Source organism: Castanea sativa, chromosome 11, assembly GCF_040712315.1.
Source record: "Castanea sativa cultivar Marrone di Chiusa Pesio chromosome 11, ASM4071231v1".
NCBI classification, from domain to species: domain Eukaryota; kingdom Viridiplantae; phylum Streptophyta; class Magnoliopsida; order Fagales; family Fagaceae; genus Castanea; species Castanea sativa.
The window spans coordinates 64663324-64674146 of NC_134023.1; the positions used below are offsets into that span (position 1 = coordinate 64663324).

The following is a 10823-nucleotide window of genomic DNA, read 5'->3' on the forward strand; positions in this document are numbered from 1 at the left end:
CTTTGAAATACTAGAAAGTATTAATTGAATGACAAAAACTTTTTCACAATGCATCATAATATTAAAGAATATATAATAATAATATTAATAAAAAATAGCAAATAATCTATATATATATATATATATATATATATATATATATATATATATATATATATATATATATATACTGTGCAATATTTCATTAATTTTTCAATTATGTAATCCATCATGCTCACTAGGACATATCGCAAGGTTCAAATAAGTTCAAAAATCACAGACTTAAATGGCTCTTCAGGCCTCTACAACTTACAAAATTTGAATCCCTTTGAATCTAAGTGTATTCTTTAGTAGCTGTTTAAGGATACCGGGCAGTATTTTCTTCTCTTTTCTTACTTTCTTTGAATTCTAACAGATTTTTCTCATTAATTCTATTCTAATTTACTGTTGCTGAATGCCTTCTCACTGTTGGCTACTTCTCCCTTTTATAGTGTCTCTCTAGGGTTTCCGGGATACCACTAATTCCCCCCTTTTGCATCCCTAGGTACCAGAACCAATGTTGTGCCAGCAACATTGGTAGTTGGTCTCTTCCTTATTTCTCATAATTTTATTCTTTTGGTGTTTCTTCCTCAAAAGTTTCCTGCTACCTTTCCATCCCAGTATGTCTTGAAGAGTTGACCTTGAGTTTTTCTGCTTTCAAGGCTTCTAGTTCCCACTTTTTTCAAACTCAGCTTTTGGCTGCCTTTCCCCTTGTCATTTTTCCCAAGTGAGCTGATTCCTTCCTACTAAGTTGAAAGTTTCCCAGCCACTTCCCTTCATGGTTTTTCTTTCTAGGTTCCCCGAAGTACCAGCCCCTTGTTCATGAATTGTTGGTTCCCAAGTTTTTTGATTCCTTTCTGCATCATTGGGTGTTGATAGGGACATATCTGTTCTCGTTCCTTGTGTTTCTTAGCATCCCCTTTGAACTGTCTTAATCCAACTCTGACTTTGCTGCACGTCCCGAACATCCTGAGCTCCTGGCAGTCCCCAGGTATCCCGGCCCAGTTCTCACCACTGGCCTCCTTAGCGATTTTCTGACTTTGGCGAGCTGGGCTTTTCCTCTTCCCTTCATTTCATGGGTTCTAAGGCTCATCTTTTCGCGGGTTTGGGTTCCTCTTCAAAACCTTAATGGATTTTGGGCCTATCATCTTTTTCCTTTATTGCAGGCTCAAGTATTATTTTATTTTTATAGAGTTCAATCTTCTATGCCATCTTGGACCTTGGTGTAACTTCGTGACTTTTTAGACCTCAACAATGTGTGTGTGTGTGTGTGCGCGCGCAAAGTTTAAAGAAAGTTCAATTAGAATTTGAAATTAGAATCCAATTTTGCGTCATGTGTCCACTTAAGTTTTTTAATCTTTGTGCTAAGTGAGTTAATGAGTGCAAAATACTAAGAGTCTAATATTAATAAACTATGAAATTAAAAAAAAAAAAAACTAATCACATACACTCAATAAAAATCATCACACAACAAAGATCATCACACATTCTATCTTATTAAAAATTATTAAAAAAATTATTATAAGTAGTATTAAATTGAGGTAAGAATTTTAATATGTGACTAATTACATTTACTTTAAAAAAATTTGACTAATTATTTATATTTTTATAATAGAAATGTGTTTAATTTTAAACATATCTATATGTATGCATATGTTACATGCTTTTAAAAAAAAAATTGGCTAATAATTTATATTTTTATAATAAAAATGGTGTTTAATTTTAAATGTTTCCATGCGTTTGCATGAGTTATATATTAGTAATAATAAATGTGTTGTAAACACCGCACACCATTGGTGCGATGGTCACTCTACAGGTATAAGTGTTTGTTGGGGGGGGGATAAGGGCTGAGGTTCAAATCTCCAAGAAGGAGCTTCATACACATATACACTTAGATTATGTTAAAGTAGAATTTGAAACTTGTATAAAATAAATAAATAAAATAATAAGAGTGTTGTACTTGGCGAGACAAATATTAAAATGGTTTTTAAAAGATAATCAATTTTATGGTTTGTAGGACTATGCCAACCATTTGAAATCTTATTAAAAAATAACACAAATTTTAAAAACACATAAATGTAAACTAGAGATTAGATATTTCATATACAATCTTATCATTTTGTAAAAAATTTGGCGAAATTTTATAGGGGCACACTTTGTTACATTTCTTTAATTTAACATAAACTCTAAATTTATTTACAAATTTCTTTTAGATTTAACACTTCAGGTTTCCATATATTAAAACAAAACAAAGCAAAATAAAATAAAATTTAATTATTCTAATATTTGAACCCCAATTGAGCAAAGAAAAAATTATTGGAATAACCTTTTATATATTCAGATTTAGTGCTCAATAAAAAATCTTATTATTACACGTAAATATTATTCAAACTTAATCAGTTTTAATAATACACATTGAATTGTGCATGTATAGATGAATCAGGTTAGATGGTTTATTCAATCGAACGCAATCCATCACATGTCTAGAAACCAACACAACCTACACGGATCAAGTTGAGTTAGGGTGGTGGGTTGTGCGTAGATGTTTCATTTCTTGTAAAAAAAATTAAACTTTCATCAACTATTAAATCAAATTTTCAATAATTCATTACAATTTACATAATATTTCTTTAATTGTATTCTGTGTCTGTTTGAATACCGCTTATTTTGTTGAAAACTGAAATTGAAAACATTATAAAAAAAAAATTACTGTTCATTGGTCGGGTACTGTTCATTGGCCTAAAACTCGCAGGAAACGCAAATGCACGCCCTTTCAGCCGGATCCAAACGCTGCTTCTATATTCATAAAAATTAAACTCAAAATACCAAAAAAATCAAACTAAAATAAAAATAATAAAATAAACGTATATATACAGTGAGTTGGGTTGGGTGAAATGGGTTGAGCAAATCATCTACCAGAACTCAACCCAATTCGAGATTCAAAATAAAATTTCAAGTCAACCGAAATTTACCAACCTGTAAAACCAACCCGACATATTAGGATGAATTTATTTCGATATTAGTGGGTTGGACGAAGACCAATCTTTACTTTTTCATTCAAAAAAATTTCTAAGTAATTATTTTTCACAAAATCAAACACGCTATAAAAGAATTAATTATTATGTTTGGTCTAGTAATTTATCCTTATTTTTTATTAGTTATTTAATTATTATTTGTTATATACTTCAAATAATTAATAAAAAAATATTTACGATTGTCCTTTCATACATTTTTCCAATAATTATTTCCCATAAAACAAACCCACAAAAAATATTAATTTTTAATTTAACTTTACCGATTTACCCTTTTAAAAATTACGAGTAAATTTCACAAACATACTTTGAAGATTGGGTTAATATCAAAATAGTTCAAAACAAAATTGATCAATTTAGTCCTTTTAACCCTAACCCTATTTAGCCCTCCGTTACTCATCTTTCTTTTTCTCTCAAACGTGTAAGTCTCTCTCTCTCTCTCTCTCTCTGATCCTTCTGTGTTCCAGTGGCCGTTGGATCAATCCCACCATAGAAGCCCACATCATAAAATACCCAAAGAAACTCTGGATTGCATGCACCCCCAGTTGGGGTTGTTTTTCTTTGGCTATCCATTTGTTGTGGGTTTGGCTGGGGGGTTTTTTGAATTTGTTGATGCCGGCGTGGCCTGTCGTTGCTTGTTCTAGTTTTGTAGATGGGTTTTGTTGATAGTTTTTGTGGGTTTTGCTGATGCCATTGTTATTGTTTTTGCTGGGTCTGTAGGTTTAGCTACTGGGTTTGTTTTACTAAGCATGTAACGGGCGTTACAAGCCGTTTGAGGATAAGGACTGATTGGTACTATTTCCCAAAACCTCGGGTATGTTTGTAAAGTTTACCCAAAAATTATTTATCTTAATGAAAAATTTGCGAATAGCACATAATAACAACGGTCTAGAATCCACAAAGGAAAAGCTCTGCTACACACGCTGACACTACACAAGTGAACACCTCTTATCTTTCTCTCTCTCCATTTTTTTTTATATGGATAGATAGATAAGCACAGGCTTCTTTCATTCCCAGAACACAACAAACAGAACAGAGAGAGAGAGAGAGAGAGAGACAGAGAGCTCTCCAAAGCCAGAACACCATGGCTACTACATGTTCTACTGCACCTTCATCCCTGATGCTAACACATGTTGCCTCATCAGTACACCCACAAGACCTCACTCCTTCCCTTCTCTCCTTCAAGCCCAAATCACTCTGCACCGCTTTTTGTGTCCACCCTCTGGTGTTGAGGCCTAGAGAGAGACGAACAAGTAGGTGGGTCAATGTGAATTTGAACAAGGAAGGTAAAACTGGTGGATTTTACCATCGTGTTGTGGTTGCTGCTGCTGCTGTGGCTGCAGAGGTGGCTGAGGATGTGGAGGAGAAAGAAGGAGTGGAAGGGGTTGATGGGTCTTCTGCTGTTGGTACTGTTACTGTCACAAAGCCAAAGAAAGGGAAGGCTGCATTGCCTTTGAAGAGAGATAGGGTATGTGTAACAAAATAAAGTTTTGAGCTTTTTGTGGTTTTGTTGGTTTTTTTTTTTTTTTTTTGTTTTGTTTGTGTGTGCGTTTTGATTAGTGGGTTTTGCTTGGTTTAGGTTTTTGTTACTGCAATGGGATTTTAATTTCAGAAATTATTGCCTCTTTATACAGACGGAGTATGCCTTATGTTTTTTCTTTTTATTTTTGGTGAAATGTTAGGTCTAATGATTTTGTTGTTGTTGTCATGAATTATGTGTTATTTAGTATTTTGATTGATGGGCTTTGCTTGATTAGCCTCTGGCTTAACTTTTCTGAATAGAGGCATAGTTTTTTTTATTTTTTGTTACCATGTTGTTTGCTAGCTGATTTAGTTTTTAAAGTTGTGAATTGATTGAGTGATTAGGGTGTATATGAACGTCCTGAGGAAATCGGTGCTTATGTACAATAATCACTTGAAATTATGATATGTTGAAACATGGCAGCCATTAGTAGGATTTGTCATCAAAACGTGGCCATGGTTGATGTGTGTTGCTATCAACCATCTTTGTTGCCTGTGAACTATGTAGAGAGACAAGGTTCCATAAGCTCATCCACTTCCCTTCTTATTCTTCATTTCATTTGTTTCCCATAAATTGTGTCTGTATTGAGTGATTTCATAATTTTCATTGTTGAGTAATTTTTTTTTTTGGTTATATTAACTATTATTTATTTTTTCAATTTAAATAGGTTTCCAGAGTTAATTGTTTGATTCATTTATATTATACTTCCATGAGTCATTTACTCAATTTTGACAGTGATACTCTCGTTTGGGATTTTTAACAAATTTTCCCTGCATATATATATATATATATATATATATATATATATATATATATATATATATTTGCACCTTCTGATAAGTAAGTTTTGGTCCAATAGGGAAGGGGAAGGGGAGATCGGAACTATTTTCCTCCACTTCATGAAGTGTGGCCCTCAATTGATTGTGTTTTCCCTTTGGAGTTTTTTCCCTGCTTCCTTTCAATCTACTTTGCTCATATGAGTTGTTTCATTTTAAATTACGCTTCATTAGATCTAGCTTTGGTCTTAAATTCTAGTTGTTTTCTCTCTTTTTGGGTTAGAAAATTCCACTTGCAAGAAAATCTCCTGATTGTTTCTATTAATACGTAGTTTGATTGACGTGATCATATTTGTTGTTAGATGTAGTCTCCCAATGTCATATGCCTTTCCTACTTACCAGATTTTCCAAGAACCTAAACTTGTTTTGTTGTAAATGTCAGAGGAGGTCTAAGAGATTCTTGGAAATTCAAAAATTAAGGGAAAACAAAAAAGAGTATGACCTGAAGACAGCAGTATCGTTGCTAAAACAAATGGCCAGTACAAAGTTCGTGGAATCAGTTGAAGCTCATTTTCGCCTAAACATTGACCCAAAATATAATGACCAACAGCTGAGGGCAACTGTGAGTTTTCTATTCTTATGTTGATTATGGGAAAGTATGTTACTGGTCACTTAAACTTGTGTTTTGGCACCTCATTTTCTCCTTTTCTTTCTTCTTTTTAAACTTTATTTTAGGTAAGCCTGCCCAAGGGAACTGGACAGACTGTTAAAGTTGCTGTACTTACTCAAGGTCATTACTTTTCTCAATTTCCATTCTCATATCTATTTCTGCTGTATTGAAGATAAGTAGTTTATCGTTGTGATTTTCTCATTAGTACAATCTTTTTCTGATAAGTGAAAAAAAGGTTTTCCTGTTGTGGGGATATGTGTGAAAGGAAATGAATTGATTTGGGCACCACTAAGATAAACTTAGAATTTATGGATTGCTAACTTTTGAAGTATTGAACATAGTAGTAGTGGACAATTACCTTGCAAAATATTTCTGTTTTCATGGTTGTCAACAGGTCATATCATGCCTGATATTGTGATTTACATTTTTCAAAGTCTACCAACTTAGGTTCTTCTTCTCTCTCTCTCTCTCTTTTATTTTTGTGTGGAAAATTCTTGTTGCCTATACTTTTTACCATTCAGTTTTTCTTTCTTATCTATACATATCTTTTTCTTCTAGGAGACAAATAGTGTGTTACTAGTCGTTGGGAAATTATTTTATATGTGAATATATACCCATAGAAAGAGATATTGGATTAAGTCTGTTGAATATAATGAGAGAATTTGTTACTGGACAAGTAGTATGTTAAGAGAAATTCCTTATAGAGTTTTTTTCCCTTTTAATAAACTATAAAACTTTAGATTGTGCCAATTCTTGTTGCGGTATGCTTTTGATACCTATTGTTGTTGCTATTTCCTTTTTGTGTTATCTGGCTCTTCTTAAAGTACACTTAATATCTACAGGTGAGAAGTTTGATGAAGCAAAAAATGCGGGAGCTGATTTGGTTGGGGGAGAGGACCTGATAGAACAAATAAAAGGAGGATTTATGGAATTTGACAAATTAATTGCTTCTCCGGATATGATGCCTAAGGTGTAGCTCTGATTACATTGTTCTAGTTAGTTATGTTAATTGCTGTTTTACATGTGAAATATTCAGAAAACAAAAATTTCTTACTAATTTCTTTTTCAAAGTAACTAAGAGGAAATTTTTTCATCTTATTTAAATGAAAATCAGTAAATAGCCTGATAATAATTTCACTTGTAAGTATTTATGGGGATTAGATGAACATCATGATCCTTTTGATATGTGTATGCAGTATGCTTCTGTAACTTTTTGTAACTTAAGTTTTGTAACTCCCCCCAACTCTCTAACCTCTCTATGAGCCCACCTTCTCCCCCCCCCCCTTTGGTGGGTTACTGTTACATTATACTGTCTCTTTTGCCAAAACTTTGCTATCACAATTGTAAAAAAAGTCATATTTAATGTACAAAGCTCCCACATGTGCGGGGTTTGGGAAAGTTGAGTTGTATACAGCCTTACCCCCATTTTTTTTGGAAGATGCTTATTCCCAGACTTAAACTCGCAACCTAGCACTTTTGTTGGAAGGCACTTGCTATTGCATGAAGACTTGACCTCTTTTGCTATCACAGTTGCAACACCAATTTTTTTAATTACCTACTCTACAATAAAATGGGAATTCTATAGTTTTCTTCTCCAATACTAAATTGCCCCTGGCACATTACCATTTAGCGACTTTATAATTTCTTGTCCAGTGGTTATGGCATCCTTTGTGATGCCTCATGTCTGTGGTTCGAACCCCACTTCCTCTTCCCCCACTATCTAGCTATCTCAAAAATTTCTTGTACTGTTCTTTTTTTGGTAAGTGTCTTGTTGTTAAGGCTAGGTAATGAATGCTTGTTAGGATGGTAGATTATATTGTTATAGTAAGTACTAAGGTGTTCATTACTAATTATTAGCAATATAAAAAAAAATGTTAAACACCACCACCACCTTTCCTTTTCTCTTTCTTTAGTTCAGTCAACTAGATTCTTGCTTAATTCTTTATGATGATTGAATCTGAATTCTTTGTGAATTTGTTTTGTTATTATGTATGTGTTTAATTTGAAAGTCCTATTCTGGCTAGAGAACATAATGACATAGCTGATTTCACTTACATTGCCTTGCTGTTTATATCAGGTTGCAAGCCTTGGAAAGATTCTGGGACCCCGAGGGCTGATGCCAAATCCGAAAGCCGGTACCGTTACACCTAATATACCTCAGGTATGGTCTAAATATTTTTGCTTTCATTTTCTTTTGGAAAATTATGACCAGAGTCTTTGTTTGGTTGCTATTTGCAAGAGGGTGCTCCTAATTATCATGACCTTTTTATTGGTCTTAGATAGATAACATTGTTCTTTCCATCTAGTGACCTTACATGGCTAGCTATGATGATTAAAATTTGAAACCTCAATTAAGTAAATTAATCAGGTGGACTTCTGTGAGTGCTAGACCACACAAGGGTGCAAATGTGCTGTTATGGATGATGATATTGATGGTCCGTGATGAAAGTTGTTGGTTGATCATGTCAATTTCGGTAGTTGTGGATGTGAGGCTGATGATAAAGGATTTGAATGGAGGCCATGGTTGATTGAAGATGGTTAAGTTTTCCAACTAAATGCTCGGTGCTAATAAAAATGGCTAACATTCTGTGTTTTTGTTTATGAATTCCCAATGGCAAAAGGTGCCCCTTTTGAGTTTAAATGGTTCCCCAAATAAGGGACAGTATTATCCCTGTATTCCAAAGTGCTATTTCTATCATAAACCAAGCGACTATTTCTACTTACTGAACTTGCAACCAACATATGTTTTTTTTTTTTTTTGATTAGACAACCAACATATGTTGGAAGTATTGAAACTTAGATAGGGAATTGAAATGTAATTTTCACATTTCTGTTTACATTTGCATTTATTTTCTGATTTCGGACCTTTAACTGGTATTTAACAATTTTCTATAATGTCCTCATTAATGTATGTTTACATGCATATGGAAGCAAGTCTCTAACAAAGTGAGAATAATGGAATGGAAAGGAAATTGGAATCATCTGTAATTTGCACGACATAATAAAGTATGTGCGTGAATGGCATGATAAGAACAATGTAATTGTGCCAAAATGGAGAGTAAAAAGAAAAAAACAACCAAGTTGATCAAAATCTCTGACATTACAAATTTTTTCTTGCTTGTGAAAAAGCAGCATCACAAATGATATGGGTTGTTTATTAGCTTACAATTATAAATTTAACTAAATGAAGGTAGTTCATTCTATCATCTATTTCAGGCTATATCAGAATTCAAGCAGGGGAAAGTTGAATACAGAGCAGACAAAACTGGGATTGTTCACTTACCTTTTGGAAAAGCTGACTTTCCTGAAGAAGACCTTGTTGTTAACTTGCTTGCTGCAGTAGTATGTTCTTCCTCTTCTTCCCTGTACTCCATTTGTGTATGAAATGCATTTACTCATCATACACATTTCATTTATTTGTTTCCCTTATCTGACAGAAATCAGTAGAATCCAACAAGCCATCAGGTGCAAAAGGTGTATACTGGAAAAGTGCACATATTTGCTCATCAATGGGGCCTTCTATTCGGTTAAATATAAGGGAGATGCTTGATTATAAGCCTCCATCAATGGTTTAAAGAACACTATACTTTGTAAATGTTGTCTTCATTGTTTAATCAGCCCCCTAGGTGACTGTCAGATCTTGCCAATGTTTAGTAAAGATGGTAGGAGAGCAACTAATATGAAACGAGGGAGACTATGATGGCTTGGAACTGTCACATAAATGTTCTCACACAATAGTCTTCTTCTACACTGACCTGGAAAGCCCTTGTATGGTTGTTGTGATCAATATTATCAAATTTGCTATCTTATTTTGTTTTGCAATCTGGAATTTTTATTAGCATAGAGCATCTACGAAAATTGTGTTTCTTATTTGGGGACTTTGGCATAGATTAGGAAGAACTTCAACCCAGAACAACACAATTCACATGGTCTTCATGCTCTTAACTATTGCTCGGTTATGTTCCCTTCTCTTGCCAATCGGTGCCCACTGTGTTCGATTCAAAGGACTTATTAGCTCAAGCGTCACATATTCTGAGTTTGAATGAAAGGATTGGTTAGCTATAGCTAAAGTATCCCAACATTAACTTTTCCAACATCAGAGTCAAACTTGGATTGGGTTGAATGTAGTTTGCCCAAGTCGCATCTTAAGGGAAGTGATATAATTTCTAGTATCATTGATTTGTTTTCTATAGCATTTGATCTTCTATTAGTTGAAGTTGTGATTTTACTGTGAAATTGGCGGTATATCAAAGACTTGCCCACAAAAAAGAAAGGTGTACCTCACATGGTTGTGGAGCGCACACACCATGAGAGGGGGAAGAATATGTATCTCCAATACATGAGATAGATAATTATTGAGTTTGTGTACTAGCTGAGGAAGGTGAATGAATAGTAACTTGCTTTTGCGTTCAAAGTAAAGAAGCATAATATAGGACACTTGTTGCACTCTGTGGAGATAGAAAGATATCTTAAACTCAACTGAATATTGAGTTTATGACAACTCAAAAGTCGCAAATGACATTCCCAATAGTCATTTTTCCCCCTTTCTTCTCAATATTCCCAAATCCAAAAAAAGCCAGAAATTTTTTTTTTTGGCGGGTTCCATATCCAAAACTCCACAGCTTTTTTCCATTCTTTTCTACAATCCTTTAAACAAATAATTTAAGTTCATTCAGTCATTGTCTCCCCCCCCCCCCCCCTCCTTCATTACTAGTTTTAAGTGTTAGTCCTAATCTCATCTTAAAATAATAAGATAATTTTCTAACAAAATAAACTCAATACAATATTTAAATTTTCTAATTTAA

At 33.8% G+C, this 10823-nt stretch overlaps 1 protein-coding gene across 2 annotated transcripts; it reads left to right on the top strand.

Moving 5' to 3' along the window:
• The first annotated feature begins 3449 nt into the window (after positions 1-3449).
• Positions 3450-9827, top strand: LOC142617600 (large ribosomal subunit protein uL1c). Of its 2 annotated transcripts, XM_075790507.1 has the most exons (9): positions 3450-3471; positions 3771-3864; positions 4068-4518; positions 5791-5970; positions 6084-6138; positions 6861-6988; positions 8096-8179; positions 9235-9360; positions 9456-9827. In XM_075790507.1, exons 3-9 carry the CDS (start codon positions 4135-4137, stop codon positions 9591-9593), a joined length of 1095 nt encoding a protein of 364 aa, XP_075646622.1. In that variant the 5' UTR covers positions 3450-3471; positions 3771-3864; positions 4068-4134; the 3' UTR covers positions 9594-9827. The 2 variants fall into 2 exon arrangements, with proteins under 2 accessions (XP_075646622.1, XP_075646621.1); XM_075790506.1 differs by lacking the exons at positions 3450-3471; positions 3771-3864 and having other exon boundaries at positions 4026-4518.
• Positions 9828-10823: the final 996 nt, after the last annotated feature.

Excerpts from the sequence above, each read along its gene's own strand:
- LOC142617600 (XM_075790507.1), top strand. The coding sequence starts at position 4,135 with ATGGCTACTACATGTTCTACTGCACCTTCATCCCTGATGCTAACACAT. Across the intron at positions 5,971-6,083 it reads ACCAACAGCTGAGGGCAACT|GTAAGCCTGCCCAAGGGAAC; the intron begins GTGAGTTTTCTA and ends ACTTTATTTTAG. Across the intron at positions 8,180-9,234 it reads TTACACCTAATATACCTCAG|GCTATATCAGAATTCAAGCA; the intron begins GTATGGTCTAAA and ends CATCTATTTCAG.